Source organism: Bombyx mandarina, chromosome 19, assembly GCF_030267445.1.
Source record: "Bombyx mandarina strain Sakado chromosome 19, ASM3026744v2".
Classification (NCBI taxonomy): Eukaryota; Metazoa; Arthropoda; class Insecta; order Lepidoptera; family Bombycidae; genus Bombyx; species Bombyx mandarina.
In genome coordinates this window covers 6,038,967-6,060,525 of record NC_143225.1, presented here as the reverse complement: position 1 = coordinate 6,060,525, position 21,559 = coordinate 6,038,967, and the positions used below count along the sequence as shown (strand labels likewise).

The following is a 21,559-nucleotide window of genomic DNA, read 5'->3' as shown; positions in this document are numbered from 1 at the left end:
TGAAATGCATGACTGCTACGCAACAGAAATACATTGAGTGGCGGTACCAACTGGCGTAGGCTTACAATACGCCTTACAACCAATAGATGGCCTTTTTCCCCTACGTTTGCTGATAGCCTTGAAGGCTATATCAGCGTTACCTTAGGGTACATGCTAGGTAAGCTCTTTGTAGGTGAACTCTCGGGGCTCAAACCGGAGGTGTTGCTAACACTGGCCCTAGCTAGAGCAGTGCTTCGCAGAATCTACCACCGGTTCGCAAACGCGATCCACTGAGAAGATCCGGCAAGAAACTCAGTGGGTTAATAGATGCCGGCTCACGAGCGTAGTACGGTGTAATGTGCGCGGTAATAACGGTACATTAAAATTTGTTGTACAAATTCAGGGCTGTCATCGAACACTTGAAAACTAATTGCGACTTAGATTTTTGTAATATTTTAAAGTAGTCTACAGTGATGATACTATAGTCATATTTCGGCTTTATATCCTTTGTGGGACCCCTGTATAATTGTAGTTGTCGTGTTGTAAAGGATAAGTTACGCGTTGCATTTGTATCGAGTAATGCGACTACCACTGTTCCAATACCGCAGGTACAAAATTTTCTAATGAAATGCGTACTTAACAAATGTTCACGATGAACTTCCATGGTCAAGGAATAGCATCCAGTAATAAACTCTCCCGGGTTCTTTTTCGGCGGGGTTCGGCCGAAAGAGCTGAGGAGTACTTTGGTGCACCGGCATTCTGGCAGTCCCATACCACATGCGCCCCCTACGCTCGGAGACTTAGTAAATATAAATAAAAAAGTGTAGGTGGTGAAATTTTGTTTCTTCTGAATATTAGCTACAGAAAGTGTTGGCATGAGTTCATGGATTGAAATGAACTCCACACTACAATGTTTCCCGTCCACAGTTACACGTAGGTACATATATTTCTTCTTCTTCATAATAATTGTAGAATAGGGATCGCAGTGCATAAAATAAAACTATCACTGATCCAAAATCGTCTGTTATAATAATAATAATAAATTAATTAACACTTTTATTTCGGCTTGCTAATTTTTTAGTCGTCGTCGCCATAATATATTAAGTGTATAATCTATGGTCGCCATCTTCCTTTTCTCCTTTTCTGTCATTCTCTTTTCCCTTTCTTATCGTTTTCTCTCTCACATCTTAACGTTCCGTTCCACACTCTTTCATACGTTCCGTTCTTTCCAAACCTACATAATGTTCAGCAGCAGATGCAATTGTAGTAGTAATACCTTACCATCGACTATCAACCAAACCTGCTTACATTACCGCTGTTACATTACATTTAGAGAGGTCGATAAATTTTGTAATTGAATTGAAAAAAATATTTTCCATTTCAAACAAAATTGCATCCTCATTTTTCGTGTTGCAATACATAAATGCTGATTTCATATACACCATTAAAACCCGGTCGTGCTTAGCAGTCACAAAAATACCTATGAAATACAACCAATTTTTTAAACTAAGTACGCGCCAACTACTGTTGGTCAATTGTGGTCTGCCCATAACCTTCGCAAGTGAAAACAATTAGTTCGCAATCGGTTCAACGACGTAGCAGCGGACAAAATACGAACAAACAAACATTAATTTTTATATCTTATCTAACTTGTAAATTATACATTATTCATACATCTTTGTGCGGCCATTATCACCGATCTGGGTCTGAGGATGACTTAACATATCAAAAGCGCACAACTTTTCTGTTTTAAATTTAAATAAAACAACAAAGGAACAAAACAACTCATAAATTTCAAATGGGATTTTCAACTTACTTATTTATCCCATATGTATGTTTTATGTAATAAGTACCTCATTTTGGTGTATTCCTTTCTGTAGTATAGACATCTTCCTCCTTGCGTCGATAATCCTCAATGCTGAGAATTGTGGTCTCCACTAATAACTTTCTCCTGGATTATCCTACGCCACTACTGCCTATCCTCGGCTGTGTGGATAGCAACGTGGATTGAAGTGTTGAAAGTGGAACGTATCTGGTTCTACTAGCGCATTAGACTTCATGACATAGTAGACATGAGTGTATTTAATTTTCTCAAAATTACCCGTAAAGTTACATACAAATATTGGCCACAACTGATCAGGGAAGTATCATCGACATATTAGTATGTATTTAAAATAAAAAATATTATTTTTTTTATCAATTATTATTTTATACATTTCTCTGTCTAACAGCGAAGACACTCATAAAACAATATAAACCAATATCTAAAGTAGGTCCTTTTGTGATGTTTTCACGATTTACAGGCGTGATTTCATTTGCGTGTTTTTTTTTAATTGCCTTTTTAAGCAGACGTTGGACTCCAGCATCAATGTCGCTATCCACTGCGCGAGGACAGGAAGGAATGTAGGAACATAGTCGAAGCAAAAGTGCTCCGTGAAGGTCACGACGACCTTCAGCACTGAGGAACTCACGATGCAAGGAGTAAGCAGAAAAACATACGGCCCACTTGATGGTAAGTAGTCACCGTCGCTCATAGACATATTCGCGCATATTCCTCAACGGAATGTCTTCATAATGAAGTACCAAAAAGTATAACTGTAGCCATACACAAAATACTATAAGTCCTTATACAATTTCCATCTAATGTTAACAGTTTTAAAACAAGAGTAGTCAAAAACAAGAGAGGCAACTCCACTTAACACTCATTCAGTGTTAAAGAGAAATCACAATAAACATGTCCCTATTCAATTTGAGGTTATTTTTAACATAAATTTCATCAAATACAGATATAACAATAATAGCGCAAATATGACGACAGCCTCAAAAAATCTAGAAATAATTAATGAAAAGAAAATGTTCGACGATCTCCTCCCTGAAGTAATTATGACACTACAAAACAAATCCAAGTTATCTGAAGTGCCTCAAATAGGGGATTGGTTGAAAAAGGTGAACCGATTTTTTTTGCTATTTTAGAATAGATAGAAAACATTCTTTTATTTTTAACAACAACGTTAATTGTCGATTTCCACATTTGAATACCGCTTACCCAAGTAAAAGGTTTGGTCTTTACTCCGTTTTTATCATGAATCCTATATTTGTTATGAAACTGAAAACTTACACACCCTAACTAGAACCTAATTACCGTTACTACCCATCATATCGAAGTTTAAAAGTCTAAGTCAGCCCAAAGTAAATCAGACAATAACTAATGAAATATTGGGAAAAAATCAATATTTCCATTTACTCTTGAACAGATGCTTCATTACAATTTGGTTGGCGGTAAACATACAAGAGGAATAACTACTGTGATTTCATACAAAACAATTGAAAAACCGGAAAAAGTCACCGAACATACTTTGAAAATGGCTTGTAAACTGGGATGGTGCGTCGAAATGGTAATATTGTAATTTTTTTTATATTTAAGGTGATTGATGATACTCAAATCATTTAGGTATGTAAATGAACGTGATTTATCACCGATTTTGCGGCGAATTATTTTATACATACTAGCAATAACTAATAGCATCGATTAATATTGCAAAAGGGACTGATAAAATCGCACTGCAGCTATCTATAGCTCATATCTATTGTACTATCCTTGACATCATTTTCTACCTTAACCCCTCCCCTCTGATTCTCGACTTAAATTACCACACTAAGGCAAATATTTTCTAAGTGTTCATGTCACACATAGCTTGTAAATAAACGTGAGGACATTTAATTGACTCTCAGTAACTAATTATTATTATAACTACGAACACTATAATTATGTTACGCTGCTGACCTTCCACGGTCATTAAAAACTATCAAGTTTGTCGTAGTATCGTAAATTAAAAGATAAAACAAATCAGAGAATGCATAAAACCAAAAACAGTAATAAGGTTTTATTGAAATCATATTTAAAATTAAAAATAATAGTTTCAGGCATATTGCATTGTGCTGGATGACATTATGGATGGTTCAAGCGTCCGACGCGGCATGCCCTGTTGGTATCGGCGTCCGGAAGTGGGCATCACATGCGCCTTTAACGACTCTCTTTTGATACACAGTTCTTTATTTGAATTTCTAAAAACTAATTTCAGGACCAATCCTAATTATATGAAAATGTTTGAGCTCTTTAATGAAGTGAGTGCCTTTTTTATTATATTATTTTTAGTATTACGTTTTTAAACCACTTCTTATCTGAAGATTAATCTGTTACCCGCCCTCGCTTCGCTTCGGAAACTGTTATTTATTATTAATTTCTCCACTATTTAATGGATGTTATTATACATATAAACCTTCCTCTTGAATCACTCTATCTATTAAAAAAAACCGCATCAAAATCCGTTGCGTAGTTTTAAAGATTTAAGCATACATAGGGACAGACAGATATAGGGACAGAGAAAGCGACTTTGTTTTATACTATGTAGTGATTTCGTTAGAGAGACGGGTTCAAGGCCTGACGAGATTAGTATGAAGCGGTTGGCGAGAAAACTTGAAGCGAAAATCTTAATTCCATTTGGATAACGTAGAAACGAATTGAGGGCAGTCACCAATATTGAACTGTATAATCAAGATTTTTAAATCAGAATGCAAGTTTGCTGTGCGGCAAAAAAATAATTTTTTTCCCCGACCTAATCGTTGGTAGCCTAAGGGGGTAATCCAACTTCACGCGGACTGGTAGGTGAGCTCACGGGCTCAACCTGACAGAATTGCTGACACTGACCCTAGAAAGAACAGTGCTTCGCTGAATCTACTACCGGATCGAAATCGCGACGCACTGAGAAAATCCGGCGAGAAAATCAGTAGGTTGTGTCTATGGCCTAGTTCGCACGTCGAATTCTTCGAGTTCTCGATCACATTCGCCTTCCTAGTAGAACTCGTAGTCGACAGTAAAAAAGTATTTTTATTACACTAGCTTGTATTGAGCATTTATGAGACGCCCAAATATATATAAAAAAACAAGTCTAGATAACCAGATTAGCCTATACCAGGTCTAGTTTGAGGTAGGCTTACAATAACCATTCCAGCATAATAGGCAGTCGATAAAATGGCCAGCGCTATACAAGTCTAGGGCCTATATGATGATGATGATGATTCATCCGACCGATTTCGGCCATGGCGACCACTTTGACTCCTATCCGTCGATTTGGCGCTCGTGTGCTCGAAGATGGCTTATATAGCCTATCTTTGCGGCAAAACTCCTTGCGCATTGAGGGCACATAAGCACGCCGTTCTCATAATTATAGGTTATGGCAGCAGGTAGGCGGGCCTTCAACTGGTCGCGTTTGTAATCAAGGTCAGCTTTACGCTGATCCTCGAACTCGCGTAATTTGCTGTTCACCATCCTGCGCCATTCTAGCCGCTGTGTTGCCAAGCGCTCCCATTGAGAGGGCTCTATATCACATCTCTTCATGTGTCGTTTCACGACATCCTTGTACCGCAGGAGTTGTCCGCCATGCTTTCGCTTGCCATCCTGCAATTCAGAGAAGAAGATGCGCTTCGCCACTCTTTCCTCCGTCATGCGTGATACATGACCGCACCATCGAAGCTGCCGACGCATTAAATAGGTCTCAATGCCACCAACATTGGCACGTCGCAAGACTTCGGTATTTGGCACTCTATCAGACCATCTGATTTTCATGATGGCACGAAGGCATTTAAGGTGGAAGCGATCCAGAGTGCGAATGTGGCGGCGGTACACACACCACGACTCGGAGGAGTATAGGAGGCTTGGCAGCACAATTGCCATGTAAACTGAGATTTTAGTGGCCAACTTAAGTTCGTGTGAGCAGAAGACCTTGGAATATAGCAATATATATAATTACCTTTAGCACCAAGCTGACAATAACGACGCTCGCTTTAGAAAATTAAAATTGTATCACTCAATCTCACAAATCCACACAATCTCCATATTCAAAAGACTTGTAGAAATAAATGTTTGCCCTTTCGATTTTTAAAATCTTAAACCAAATGATCGTCATTAGACTGAAAAAAAATAATATTTTTTTACAGACTTTATGGCGCACTTCAATGGGTCAACATTTAGATCATGTAACAGGAAATCGAAAAACAGACTATTCTTCATTTACTCTGGATCGTTACTACACTATTATAAAATACAAGGCCGCATATTACACCTACAATTTACCCGTTTCCCTTGGTTTACTACTAGCTGAAAATGTGGATGAAAAAATTTATAAATCTGCTCAAGACATTTGCTTGGAAATAGGAACGATGTTCCAAATTCAGGTTAGTTTGTATATAACAAACGATCACTCACTTTTGCTTAGAAATAACTTTCTGAAAAAAACTGGTGGTAGTACCTCTTGTGAGTCCGCACGAGTAGGTATCACCACCCTGCCTGTTTCTGCCGTGAAGCAGTAATACGTTTGGGTTTGAAGGCTGGGGCAGCCGTTATAACTATACTAAGGCCTTAGAACTCATATCTCAAGGTAGGTGGCGGCATTTACGTTGTAGATGTCTATGGGCTCTAAATATGAATTAATTAAACGTTTTATTAAATATAATGTATAATGACCGAAATAATTCTTCTAACCAATCATTATATTCGAAAGAAATGTATAACATTAGTCAAATAAGCAAACTTTATTTGGTAGTTGCTTATTTAAAATTCGCATTAATAATACAATGTGATTTTAGGACGATTTCATAGACTGCTTCGGTGATGAAATAAAAACTGGTAAAGTTGGTACAGATATACAAGAGCGCAAATGTACTTGGTTGGCAGTTCAAGCGCTGCAGCGCTGTACTGAAGCACAACGTACAGTATTCAAAGCCTGTTATGGTAGCAGTGAACCAGCACATGTGGAACGCATAAAACGACTTTACGAAGACCTTCACCTCCCGCAGATATACAAGCATCAAGAAAAAGCGATGTACGACAATATTCTAAGACAAATTGAAAATATACCAATAGAGGCCGCCCGCGTTCTCTTTAAAAAGTTGTTGGATATTACGTACAATAGGCAACATTAAGCAATAATATAATATATTCTACACAATGCCTTTATTTACCACTGTTTGTCTGAGCATGTTAAACAATAAATAACTAAATAAAATAATTTCGAGTTTCAATGTTCAAGATTTCCTTTTGACGTTCTGCCATGCTTAATATTCTCTCTGATTTTTTAAAATTAAGAGTAGAAGAGTGTTTTGTAATAACGGTAGGGGAGCGACATAATAAATCACTGGGCTGAAAGTGTTCAGCAGCTGTTTAGGAAAGCGTAAGGAAAAGAAGGAAAGTCTTTTTTTTAAAATCAAGCATCAGTCTGTGGTCTATGGAGTCTAATGCAAAATACGACCACAAAAATAAATTGACTGTGTAGCTTGATGTAAAACTCCCTGTAAAACTTTTAAAACTATATTTCAATATTTATTAATGGTGGTTTACTAGCTGCTTAGCATCTGTAAAAATGCAAAAATAAAACAAAGCTGCTAGACGTAACTTCTCGGGTTCCTCTAAAAAGTTCACAGAAAATGATTACTAAATAATCACCACTTTACTGAGACTTTATTTCATCTCATCTCGTTTCATTTAATTTCATCACAATGAATTAATCAACATCATCTTATTTCCTTTCATACTACTTCTCTATGACAGCATGTCAGAAGATAATATAAGACTTAAAGGCTTAGTGATCTCGTTACTAGGCTATAAAATCTTTTAAAAAAAACTTTAGTCAATGTGAAATGTGTCAAATAAGGTCAAATGCATAGACCTCATAGACCTATATAGTAGGGACACGACATATTGTTCTATACGTACAATTGCTTATATAAATAGCACCCATTTTGAAGGCACATACATAAACATATATCTATCTCGCTCTTACTCAGCACTTTAACTCGCAGGAAAACAATATAACAGTATTTCAGTGCGTACATAAAATGAAACATGAATATACGTAAATGTCTCCGTCTCCGTCTAATGAGGCCGAAAATCCGCCATGTTTAGCGCGCCAAATGTCATTGTCACGTCAGTTCGACCGTCTGTTTTGGGTTGTACATTATTTATTGACTTTGATATCGATTTAATATGATTGCTTATATAAAATTTCTTATTTTATCATGCTTAAAACATACAAAAATAATAATTAAAACATATTTTATAGGATCTCAAGAAATTCGTCGGAACTATTTAAATAAAATAGTTTTATAACACTATTGTCAACTCGTTAAATATTTATTAATTAAGTGATTTTAGAGAGGAAGTCACAAGGAATGACGTTTGTAATTTTATTAACGAATAAATGTTCTGTAGGTGTTTTTTTTTATCAGGCGGTCCCTTGATAAGTTTAAAATTTGAATCACTCTCAAGTGAGAGTGATTCAAATGGTGCGGCGTACCTTCCTTGAGGTGCGCTGCGGTAATGTGTTACGGACTTTAGAGTCAGCAAAACAATTAAAATAGATTGTAATAGTCTAAGAAAAACACGTACTCAAAATACGATAACATTCAGCATGCTAGAAATGGGCAGATGGCACTGTACTACGCCATATCTTTATGTTTTGCGGCAAACGACAACTTTATAAAATCAGTGTAGCAAATTTTAAAAATCGTCATATCGTTTACTTGGCAAATTTGAAGCACGAACTCGTCTTAGATTTCACATAATATCTAAATCACATCATCTTTGCACATAACAATATACTTACTTCCTATTAAGTATAAATTCTACAAATACATTCACTCAACAATATTTAAAATAAAATGAGCCAAGAACGTTTATCGATAAAACCTACTAACATTATAATCTTCTGGGCAGCACTAAAACCGCCATGTTTTGTGGCCAGATGACGTCACAGTGTCACGAATTTTTTGTTGACGTTTCATTTCCATAGGTTTCCTACTTCAGTGATAGACCTTTAATCAAATGCCATACAGTGACATAAATGCCAGTTAAAATATTTAGGGGTACCAGATCTCACTATAGACCACGTAGAGTGAATAAATTGTTGATTTTTGTACCAATTTTAATTGTAAGATAAGTTTTCCCTACCTAATCACTGGTAGTATATGGGACTATTCCAGCTCCTCACGGACTGATAGGTAAATCCTGGGACTCAACCTGAGAGAATTTGCTAATTCTCACCGGATCGGAATACAACCTACTGAGTAGATCAATTGATCAATCAGAAGATTAATTGGATATAAGAATCTAACTTATGTGAACCAATATTTTTTATGCATATATAAATAAACAAACTCACAATTCACCGAGTATTAACTGACCAAAGGAGCTCTTAACATTAGTATGGTAGTGTTTGTTAATTTAACTATCAAAATGATGCTGCCTGTAGACAGGTGCTTGTACCTGTATTTTTGTCATTTTACATACAATTTACAATTCAAAGTTTGTCTTATGACAATTCTTATTTAGTAATATTGATTTTCCCAAGCGACTTAAAGTGTATTTTTAGTGACCAAGTGGTACAACACAAGTTCAATCTACTGGCAGCCCTGTAAAAATTTTAAGTATCAAACAGGACTTTTTGGCGGGAACGCGAGGAGTGAGGAGAATTTGTTTTATTTGGTCTATTTAGTGTTTCGTCAGGTTTAAATGTATAATAATGGTGGTTTATTAACTTTATTAACGTCTGTGAAAGTGAACAAATGTGGGAAAATGAAACAAAGCCGCTGACCATAACTTCTCAGGATTCTCCGAAAATTCCACTGAGAAAATCTTAGTAAATAACCACCATTTTATTGAGATTATATTTCATCCTATATCATCTCATCTCATTTCATTTCATTTGATGCCATGTTTCTTAATAATCAACTTCATTTCGTTTCATATTATCATCTTTCATAATAATATTATATTAAAATAAGACATGACTTAAAGGTCTTAGTTATCAGGTCATAATATCCCATAAGTATCAAACTTGGCCTAAAGGTCTACTATACTATACCAAAAGTAAAAAGTATAGAATCAAACTCGAAAAAAAATTGTTTCGGAGGTAAACACGAAATAATTTAGTACGTTGCAGATTTCTAGTTAAATTTTAAAGAATTTTTTTCCTTATAATTCTAACAAACGATACCTAATCTTCTTCCGTTTATAAATAATTTAGGTTATAGAATTTGTTTAATTCATAGAAATTCTCACTTTATTGGATGTGGAATTCGGTCAGTGAAAGTGAAGAAGTCTCAACATGAACACCACATCGATGTTTCTACGATTAATTAACAGAACAAGAAAAATATATCCAATAAACAGCATAAGGTTAGTTTCTTTCATTCAAAAATCTTAATTACTTTCGATAAAGCCGTAGATTAAATTACATTGACCTGTACGTGCATTCTTTTAAGTCATTAAAAAAACAGGAACTTATTTCTATTGCCTTAGAAGCAAACAAGCTTACGGTACAATCACTCATGGGCATCAGAAATCCCATAGACACAGTGAAACTATAACAACTACTTTTTTTGCCTACCTATTTTCAGTAACCTGAAGGGCTCTTTACCAACAACCCTCAAACTATACACATATCTCGCATGAGGCCCCAAATTGGATTTTCTTGATTATTCTTTTCAAATTGAATATTTTTAATTGTGAAAATATGATTTTTGTTTTTATTGCTTAGATGTGTGGACGAGCTCACAGCCCACCTGGTGTTTAGTGGTTACTGGAGCCCATAGACATCTACAAAGTAAGTGCGCGACCCACCTTGAGATATAAGTTCTAAGCTCTCAGTACAGTACAGTACTCATAGTTACAACGGCTACCCCACCCTTCAAACTGAAGCGCATTACTGTTTCACGGCAGAAGTAGGTGGGGTGGTGGTACCTACCCGTGTGGACTCACAAGAGGTCCTACCACCAGTAAAGTGGTAGGACCAAGTGGTAGGGTGTTGTTGATAGGAGTATAGGACAATGTGGGCCCGCAAATGTAGCTCTGACTATTTTTGCCGCAAATAGTAACCATACAATACCAGGTGGCCCAAGAGCTGGTTTGCCTCTGAAAGCAGTAAAAAATTAATAAAAGTAATGAAATATGAAGAGTAAGTAAAATTAAAATACGTCTACAAATTGCATATTGTACTATCATATGCTATCGTGCAAAGAAATTCACCACAATTCGCTCATAATGAAAATATAAGAGTACCAAAATGTGCTTTATATATTATTAGAGAATAGTTTTTTCCCTTAATGTTATCACATTGTAAGGTTATCACATTGTAATGTTATCACTATATGAGTCGACTATTATCAAAGCCGGCAATGTGACTTTTGGACAATTATTGGTAAATCAGAAAAACGAATTATTGACTTTGTATTCCATTGGCAGTCACAAAACTCTTCTGAACGACATCTTAGATAAATAACAGGTTAAGTATTAACCTTTATTTAATGCAGGTTTTGAACCGTATTCTTTAAAGGAGACGATTATATTCAAATCAATCTGTATTGACATATCAATAAAATTTTTTTGTCCAAATGCACAGATTGCCACCTTTGATAATAGACGACTCATATATCCATTGCTAACAGGAAAACCTTTAAACCCCACATTTAAAACTGCTTTTAAAAAAGAATATTATTGAGCAGAAATTTTGTTACCTAGCTGAAATTACAATTGTTATTATATTAGACAAAATATAATATATAGTGCAGTGTAAAAATTAAACCTTGTATTAATGGTTGATTCTTCAACTACATAAACATAATTTTGACATGCATGTTTAAGATGAAACAACTGTTTAACATATATTATTATATAACTATATATTATCAATATACTACTCTAATCTAAAAAATATAGAAAATATACTTTATGTGTAATTTCATCCCTAAAGGATAAGTTAAGCCTGATTTTGTTTTCGATTCTGGCAGGGCATTCTGATCCTTTACCGCTAAGTAACACGCTCTGCATATTGTTACCACAACGCGTCATGTGTTCTGATTTGCAGAGTAGAAGATGTAATAAATAAAAATATTGCTTATATCGGTGAATGAGCTCACCGCCCACTTGGTGTTAAGCGGTTACCTTAGCCTGTAGACATCACGTCAATGCCGTCACTCACCTTGAGGTATGGCCGTTGCAGTGTAAAACTGAGACTCTAAGTTCGGCTCACGCTTGAAACTGGAATGCATTATTGCTTCGCTGCAGAAATATCCAGGGTGGTGGTATGGGTATACAGGCTCACAAGACGCCCCAACACCAGTAATTACGCAAATTATACGTTTTGTGGGTTTAATTTTTATTACGCGATATTATTTCGTCATAGTGGAAATTATTTGTGAATTTGCGTTAAGTATTTCATTAGAAAAATTGATACCTGCCTGCGGGATTCGATAGCCAATACAATTGCTTCGCTAGATACGAATGCACCGAACGAGTATTATCTTTTTAGTGACGATGACTTCAAAGCAATTGAGACCTTATTGTCTTTAGACGTGAGGTGACATGTGAAAACCGCCACCCGCTTTAAGATATAAATTCGAAGTCTGAATTGCATTACACAACAGCTATCCGGTCATCGAATCTGGTACACAACACTATTCCACACCTGTTTGCTTAGTGCGATTTTTTTAAGTTCTCGATATCGTAAAAGTTAACTCAAATTTGTATGCAGTTGGAACAGCACCTCTAGCGACAAACGTAGGCAAACGTTCCAACTCCATACAGATTTGAGTTAACTTTTACGCTATCGAGAACGTTAAAAAACTCCCACCAAGCACGCTGACCTATCGTTAGGAAGGCCCAGTCCAAGAACCCATCCAGTTTTATTGCCATAGCTATAACTAATATTGACATTTCTGTCTTTACTGTTTGCTGTGTTCTCAAAATATGAATTTTTTTTGGCGTGTAGTTTTCAATCAGCTGGATGCAGGTGTAGTTCAGCATATGCAGCTAGTGTTTCGCAAATAGCAAAAGAAAGGGAAACATTCCAAGATGCCTGGAAAGGTATTATCGACAATCTAACGACAAATAAGAAATTCACACAGCTACCAGAACTCGGAAGCTGGGTTAAAAAGGTGAATACACAACATATGTATTTAAAAATATGCAACACGAACAAAGATCACAGCTTTCTCAGGTTTTCAAGATCTAATCTCTGTTTAAAAATAACTATACGCTTATCTTTTGTTAATTTTTTTTTGTGCCATACAACTTTATGCTTAAGGACGTGTTATGTGAAGTCCTGTGCTTCAAAACAAATGTTTTTTTAGGTTTTAGAATACAATGTCAAAGGTGGTAAGAAAATCAGGGGCATAACAACGGTGCTCGCTTATGAATTATTCGAGAAACCGGAAAACGTTACCGAAGAGATTGTGAGGTTAGCACGTGTCGCCGGTTGGTGTACGGAAATGGTAAGCTTATACAATTAAGTACGTTGCAGTTTGATTATTAAAATTTGTGACCATCATGGCCTTTTCTGCCGCGAAGCAGTCATTATTTCTGATTTTAAATTGTCATAATAAAACTGTAAAAAGTGCAATTGCGGCTTCAACCTCATGTCAAGTTGGCGCCTCTAAAGTTGCGGCGCTTATGACTTCTAGAAGTCGTTTCTAAACTACGCAGCCAATTTTAACGATTAGCGATAAATAATTAAGGTATACTCAATATGATTTGTAAATGCTTTTATTTGTATAATCTAATTTCTAAGAACTTCTATATCATCAGAGAGGTGAGCGGCAAAATAGCTTAAAAAAAATGATGAAAAATTACTCAACAAAAACTCGAGATTAAATCGTAGTTTTTTTTTTATCTTGTTCACGACTCGTAAATACCGAAAATAGCACATTAACAAATAATACATTAACAAATTCAATTATAATTTATATTTAATTTGCTTCAAAAACTCCCAACTTTATATAAAAAAAAGCTGTCTTACGCAAAAAAATAAAACTGCTTTTTTTGTGTGCATCACACATCTGTACTAATATATAAATCTACACTGGTTTTTACGGATGTTGTTATAACTACTGAACCATGCATCCGATTGACTTGAAACTTGGTATCCATGTAGAAAATACGTGTACTTAATGGATAGGCTAATATTTATATGAGTGTTATAATAATGACAATAAATAATAATGTTAATTTTAAATGCCCAGCGAAGCGGGCGAGTACGGCTAGTAATATCATAAAATGTATCGTGTCCACTCAGCTGCAGGCGTACTTGATAATGAACGACGATATAATGGACGGGTCGTCGACCCGGCGCGGAGTCCCGTGCTGGTACCGCATGCCCGACGTGGGCCTCGGCGCCATCAACGACGCCATACTCGTCTACGGTTCTATATACGAAATACTCAAGATATATTTCGGGAAAGCTAAAGAATACGCAGACATCCTGGACATTTTCAACGAGGTACGTTCGTTTTTCGAATATTGAAGTATTTTTTTATTGCTTAGATAGGTGGAGGAGCTCACAGCCCACCTGGTGTTGAGTGGTTACCGGAGCCCACAGACATCTGCAACGTAAATGCGCCACGTAAAAGTTCTAAAGTCTCAAGTATAGTTACAATGGCTGCCCCACCCTTCAAACCGAAACGCATTACTGCTTCACGGCATAAATAGGCAGGGTGGTGGTACCTACCCGCGCAGACTCACAAGAGGTCCTACCACCAGTAAAAAGTAGTCAAGGGTAGCAGACTCGTGGTATTCCCGATGTCCATGGCGATAGTGATCGCTTTTATAATAATAAATGTAGTGAATAATAGAGAATTGCAGTGCACGCTAATGTTAAGTCAGAATGATTAAACACGACCGAACCGTCGTAGCCACGGTGCCGTGTTGCTTTTATTTTTCCTACCTATGCTGATAGCCTTGAGAGGCTATATCAGCATCACCCTAGCGTGTAGGTGAACTCTCGGGGCTCAAAGGGGCTATTTAAGATAAGGGACCGGCGGGCTATGTGGGTTTCAGTGAAGGGACTTAGCAAACGACTCCCCTGCACTAGTAATTCGTAAGATCTTCCAAGCCACGCCTGTTGTAGGTCGTGAAGTCGAGCGTAAGCTGTTTTGATACTAATGCCTCGACGTCGGTGCGGAGAGAAGATCTTATGCTCTCTTTCCCTCTCTCACGTACTATCAAGTATCATCTTCCAAGATTCTTAGCTACATTATAGCCCACTGAGTTTCTCACCGCATCTTGTCAGAGGGTCGCGTTTCCGATCCGGTCGTAGATTCTGTGAAGCACTGCTTTTGCTAGGGCTAGTGCTAGTAAATTCTCTCAGGTTGAGCCTGGGAGCTCACCTACCCGTCCGGGCGTAGCTGGAACAGTCTCTTAGATTACCAGCGAAGAAATATAATAAATATCCCAGAAAAATAGAAATTCACAGGTTGCCAATGTCATCGCAACGTGAATATCGTCCAGATATTTAGATGTGAGATCGAAGTTTCTATTGTATAGTAGAACGAACATCCAACCTTTTAAATTTGAACGCATGTTGGCTTTGTCGGTCGAAACAAACAGTTTTTTTTCCTACCTAAGTTGAGCCTTGAGAGACTATATCAGCGTAGCCTTAACTAGTAGGTGAGCTCACGATGCTTAAACCTGACGATGTTGCTAATACGAACACTAGCAAGAGCCGTGCTTCGCAGAATCTACCACCGGATCGGAAACGCGACCCACTGAGAAAATCCGGCGAGAAACTCAGTGAGCTGTGTCTGAGGGCACAAACAGTACGGTAGTATCTACCCGCGCGGATTTACTATAAACAAATGCCTGTGTGCGATCGCGCTACTTCGGGTTTCTGAGCTCACATTATACGTGAAGCAATTTGTATTAGATGTAAAAATACTCACGATATGACGTAATGGCTATGTTCAGTTTCCGAACGTAAAAATATCAGCGAGCGACGTCCGCCATGACACAAAACCTTTTTCAAATCCAGCCGCCAAGAGCAACGCATACGATATACGATAGTTTTCTTAAATGAAGTCGTTAATATGTCATTTATAGGTACAATAAATATATCAAACAATAAATACAGTCCACGCTCAATTACCACAACGCATTGGAATTTGACTTGTACTAGTGGTCACCCGATAGTCGAAATTCGACTATAATTAATTGAAATTATAAGTTTGTACACTATTATGATTCCGTTTTCAAAGACTATTAAACTTCTATAATCACAAATTTCGCCAAGACGACACTATAGAAAAATATTAATAAAGACAAACACTATTTAATCTATTCTCAATTTGACCCTTCAATGATTTGACCACAGACGTCAAGAACAAAAGTTTGACAATTAATAAAATATAGTATGCATGCGTGTGTGCGTTAAATACTTGGTAGTGTGTGTAATGTTTTCTTTATTGATTAAATGTATCTTTTATGCATTATTTTAAAAAAATATTAGCATTGTGCACTTCTTTTCTATATTCTCTATAAGTGTGGAAAATTTCATACTCCTCCGTCCGCGCAATTTTCGTAAAAAGGGATACAAAGTTTTTGCTTTACGTATTAATATATAGATAGGGTTTGATGTCGCTCGCTGACATTTTTAAGTTCAGAAACTGAATATGTATGTCAATAGAAATGTCCGATAACCGTTTGACAGGCTCTTCTCTATACGAGCATGGGACAGCATTTAGATTACGCCATGGCGCACCGCAACAAACAAGACTACAGTCTGTTCACGACGGAGCGATACTATTCCATCGTTAAATACAAGACCTCGTATTACTCAATCAAGTTGCCGGTTTTTCTCGGCTTGATCTTGACCCAGAACGGGCAGAATGCGCCTATCGAAGACATTGAAGGAATATGTTTTGAGATAGGCAAGCTGTTTCAAATTCAGGTACGTATTTTTTTTTTAACGAAACAGTAATATTTTGTATAAAGAAAACGAGAACGGTGCTTCACGATTTAGTTTCCCTTTGCGCACGACGATAAATACGTATACAGATAATGACGCGTTTAAAGAAAGTTGATATGAGAAAATGTATTAAGTTTAAATCTTGTGGTGTCTGTTGACTATAGTCTAATTTTAATCAGACTAGACTGATACGAATACGAGGGCTGCACTAAAAGTATCGGGAATGGAATATTTCCACTGTTCCTGTCATATTAAAATCTTTTTAATTGAAAACTCCTTGGTTTTAAAAATCGAATACCATTTATTTATTTTAAAAAAGATTCTCGGTCTTGTCAAACTTGTTTAGTCGTTGAGAAAATGGAATTGACTCGAGAAAATTCAAGAGCGATGATTTATTATGACTTTCGAAGTGGTTTAACACAAAAACAGTGTGTTGACCGGATGATTTCTGCATTTGGTGATGAAGCCCCATCCAAAACCACAGTTTATCGCTGGTTTGCTGAGTTTCAACGTGGACGTGTCAAGCTCAGTGATGATCCCCGTCAAGGTCGTCCAAAAACTGCAGTCACCCAAGAAAACGTTGATGCTGTGCGTAAGCTGATTGGGGAAGATCGACATGTGACATACCGCGAAATTCAGGCAACTTTAGACATTGGCATGAGTCAAATACAAATAATCTTGCATGAACAATTAGGTGTAAAAAAGTTGTTTTCCCGATGGATACCGCATTCGCTCTGTCAAGAGCAAAAAGCGGCTCGCGTTACTTGGTGCGTCAGAACTCTCGAAAGATTCCACGCAGGATCCACAAATGCTGTATACAACATTGTATCAGGTGACGAATCCTGGATCCTGGATACGAACCCGAATCAAAAAACCAGTCACGAGTTTGGGTGTTCGAAAATGAGTTAAAGCCAACAAAAAGTATTCGTTCACGGAGTGTTGCAAAACAAATGGTGGCCACGTTTGTCTCCAAAACCGGCCATGTTACGACTATTCCTCTTGAGGGACAAAGAACGGTTAATGCAGAATGGTATGCTAGCATTTGTTTGCCACAGGTCGTTTCTGAACTCCGTAAAGAGAACTGCAACCGCCGCATCATCCTCCATCACGACAATGCGAGTTCTCACACCGCGCACAGAACAAAAGAGTTTTTAGAGCAAGAAAACATAGAACTATTAGACCATCCGCCGTACAGCCCCGACCTAAGCCCTAATGATTTCTATACTTTCCCTAAAATAAAGAATAAATTGCGTGGACAGAGATTTTCATCACCTGAAGAAGCTGTGGACGCCTACAAAACGGCCATTTTGGAGACCCCAACTTCCGAATGGAATGGTTGCTTCAATGATTGGTTCCATCGTATGGAAAAATGTGTCAAATTTCGCGGAGAATACTTCGAAAAGCAATAAATACATTTTTAAATAGTAATGTTGTGTCACTTCGTTAATTCCCGAAATTTTCAGTGCCGCCTAGGTACAAACTAATAAAGGTTTTTCGAGAATATTCAATGGTAGGTAGCGACTTGACTGCGTCCTTAGCCTAGCTGACGTTCTATGAACGACGGTAGTCACTCAATAAACCGTGGGCTGTATGCTCGAACGCCTACTAAGGAAACAAAAGAAAAAAAAATTAAACATCAATTGAGGTGCCTTAGTGAATTCTGTCCGTCCTCTACTAAATCAAACAAAATTTAGAGGAAAAAAAAAACTTGTGTTTCATACTCTGTAGAAGTGGAAGTTTGAGAAGTATTCTTATTTCATTCTTTCTTAGGCTAAATCATATAGATGTGTATGTTTGTCTCTTTTTTTGTGTGTCGCCTACATACTAATAGTAGCCTCGAGAGGCTATTCTGGCTTGATCGGGTGTGTAGGCGCCCGCGCGGTTCAGCCAAAGAGACTTTGCTAACATTAACTCTAGCATGAGCAGTGCTTCGCTAAATCTACCACCGGATCGAAATCGCGACCCACAGAGAAGATCCGTCCAAACCCAATGGGTTGTGTTTCTCTTCAAAAAAAATATCGTTTTGATCTTACCTACATAGGTAGTAAGGTCACGAAAAACAATATTTTTATAAATAAGACACGATGTATGTACATCATAAACAAAATTGTATGTGATATACATATATACAGAATGTTTTATTTTCCAAATCTTGTCGTGTCTACTTCCACCTTTCTTTTTAGACGACGTTACGAGATCTATCGAATCGCTAGCACTACATAGCTTTCTCTCTCTTACAGGACGACTTCATGGACTGCTTCGGCAACGAATCAGTTACAGGGAAAAAAGGGACCGACATCCAAGAAGGCAAGTGCTCTTGGCTGGCGGTTAATGCACTGCAACGGTGTAACGACGCGCAACGAACGCTGTTCGCACAGAACTACGCGAGCAAAGACCCGGACGACGTCGCGTCGATAAAGCGACTTTACGAAGACTTGCAGTTGCCAAAGCTATACAAAGAACAAGAGGACGAAATACACAGCGGCATCTTAAAGAAGATTAACGCGCTACCCTCTAGTACGTCGCCTGCGATTTTCTTTAAACTCCTCGATATGATATTCAAGAGAAGTTATTAATTCGTGCTCGCGTGTTCCGGGACGAGGCTAGTCATAATATTGTTGAGTATGAATGTTCAACTATTTATTAAAATTCTTAACAGTTAGTGATTCCAATATGTAGTAGAGTAGGAGGAAATAGACGGGGATAAAAAAAAACACTGAAAATGTGAAAAGATATAAAATTTCCGATAAAAAAGAATAATATGTTCCTTTGTTCAGGGATGTATGAAAATGCGCTTATTTCAGAAATTAAGCGAGCCAGACATAATGGGAAAAACAACACGCTGTACTTTCATGGCATGGCAGCTATGGGTCTATTTAATTTCTGTGTAATTTAAAAAACAACCATCCGAAAAACCTTTATAAAATACGAATAACATTTTACAGTTGTTGCATTTAAACTAAAAAAATAACTTTGTTGTTATATTGATATAAATCTTCACTGTAGTATGAAATTTAACCAATGAATAAAGATCCCACGCAGAACTTTCATTCAGCATTCAAAAAAACTCCGTGCTTGTAGATTGTATAAAAAATCTAATCTTGATACATAATTGACATTCTGTCAGAGTAATTTTAAATAATTTTACTAATTGAACCTCATAACGTTTAGAAGGCTGAAAACACTCTTAAAGTATTCGGAGTTTGCGCGTTTATTGGAAACATCTCAAAAATTTGAAATCGGTTGTTCTTATTTATACAAACACATAAATATTTTTTTGACCTATAAATAGTTATATATTCCACCTTTTTAACAATATGTGAATTCAACGACACGCATCGGAAGTCTGTTTCTCGGAAATACAATAATAAAATGTGGTTTAAAAAAAACTCAATAAACCTGAGGGAATTTTAATTGGCGTACATACATATTGAAAAAACTACAAGTATTATTATTACTCGTCTCAAATTTGCGCATTCTATTTTATAAGACAATTGTTAAATTTAGTCTTACGATTTTAATATGTACGTAATATAAAATAAAAACCGGTCAAATAAAAGTAATTAAAGTTAATTCATCACGATATCTAATTCTAATCGCATTTAAAATGAACAATAAAACAGTTAAGCCTTTTTACGTGTGCAGTTTTAGATACGCCGTGCCTCGTAAGTCAATCAGTGAATGAACGAGTGAACGAATGAATGAACGAACATATAAGTACACTATTCACTATCCTTCATCTTTCGTAGTGTACGACGTATCGGGTCTTGCGTTCATACTATTTCAAAATGACTGCTCTGTTGCAATAGAGTGATCGCTTGAACCATGTATTACTCAGGAATAAACGAAAGAGCTTATACGAGTTTTTTATTACCCTTGTAGGCAAGCGATCATACGGCTATAATGATGGTGAGTGGTTACCGTCGCTCGTGAACTTCAGCAATACCAGGGACAAAGCCAATCTACCAGAAGCCGACTTATAGCGTATGTCGATTAGTCGGTAGACTAGTGCACGCGGAAAATAAATAAATAATATCTAAATTGTTAAATTTACGAATAATCGTTCACTTTCGTGAGGAACACGGGTAAATATATTTTAATTCTAGCTATGATATAATTCATTATATAGATTGTAAAATGTAAAATTAATAAAATAACGAAGATACATTTTATATTTTTATACACATTAGAACGATAAGTATGGATGGTGGTAAATGGTTATTGGAAAATCATATTTTTTTTGTTTTTTGTTGTACTAATAAATTATTTTATTGTGGTGAAAGTATTAAGCATGTTAATTGTGTGTAAATAATAAATGAATTATTGAGAATTAACATTGGTTATTTTATTTTATAGTGTGGAGACAATTAGAAAATTTGGGAACGCGATAAATATTGAATGAAAATAAAATTCATTTAAAATTTACTCGTGTCATGTCATCGAGCTAAACAGGCAAAACAGAAGCTTAAAGTAACTGCTTGGAAAATGAAACACATTTCAAAGTGTGTTTCAGTTCTCCTTAAACTATATTAGTAGGGTTTTGCATACCATAAAAATCTCGAAATATTTTGTCATCAAATGACTGCAATACCTACAAGAAGCCGGCCCGAACCCGAAACAGAAAAAAAATGCTCCTGTGGTTACGTAACTGAGCCGATTTGGTGTAATTGTTTTCTCTTTAATAAGATGAAAGCTTGTTAATACTGGTGAATACAATAACGGGAGTACAGCTGACTATCGCTCCCTTCATACCGATATCGCGTAACACATGTAATTTCTTACATTACGTGTTA

At 36.7% G+C, this 21,559-nt stretch overlaps 2 protein-coding genes across 4 annotated transcripts; both read left to right on the top strand.

Annotated features, from left to right (window-relative positions):
- The first annotated feature begins 1,830 nt into the window (after positions 1 to 1,830).
- On the top strand, positions 1,831 to 7,046 carry Fpps2 (farnesyl diphosphate synthase 2). Of its 2 annotated transcripts, none has more exons than XM_089735162.1 (6): positions 1,831 to 2,119; positions 2,766 to 2,925; positions 3,234 to 3,374; positions 3,898 to 4,104; positions 5,977 to 6,213; positions 6,625 to 7,046. In XM_089735162.1, exons 1-6 carry the CDS (start codon positions 2,052 to 2,054, stop codon positions 6,958 to 6,960), a joined length of 1,149 nt encoding a protein of 382 aa, XP_089591288.1. In that variant the 5' UTR covers positions 1,831 to 2,051; the 3' UTR covers positions 6,961 to 7,046. The 2 variants fall into 2 exon arrangements, with proteins under 2 accessions (XP_089591288.1, XP_089591289.1); XM_089735163.1 differs by lacking the exon at positions 1,831 to 2,119 and adding an exon at positions 2,390 to 2,491.
- Positions 7,047 to 9,874: 2,828 nt separating this feature from the next.
- Fpps3 (farnesyl diphosphate synthase 3) lies at positions 9,875 to 21,100 on the top strand. Of its 2 annotated transcripts, XM_028175358.2 has the most exons (7): positions 9,875 to 9,944; positions 10,084 to 10,210; positions 12,801 to 12,966; positions 13,162 to 13,302; positions 14,103 to 14,306; positions 16,509 to 16,748; positions 19,007 to 21,100. In XM_028175358.2, the coding sequence occupies exons 2-7, from the start codon at positions 10,140 to 10,142 to the stop codon at positions 19,340 to 19,342; spliced, it is 1,158 nt and encodes a 385-aa protein (XP_028031159.2). In that variant the 5' UTR covers positions 9,875 to 9,944; positions 10,084 to 10,139; the 3' UTR covers positions 19,343 to 21,100. The 2 variants fall into 2 exon arrangements, with proteins under 2 accessions (XP_028031159.2, XP_028031166.2); XM_028175365.2 differs by having other exon boundaries at positions 9,888 to 10,210.
- Positions 21,101 to 21,559: the final 459 nt, after the last annotated feature.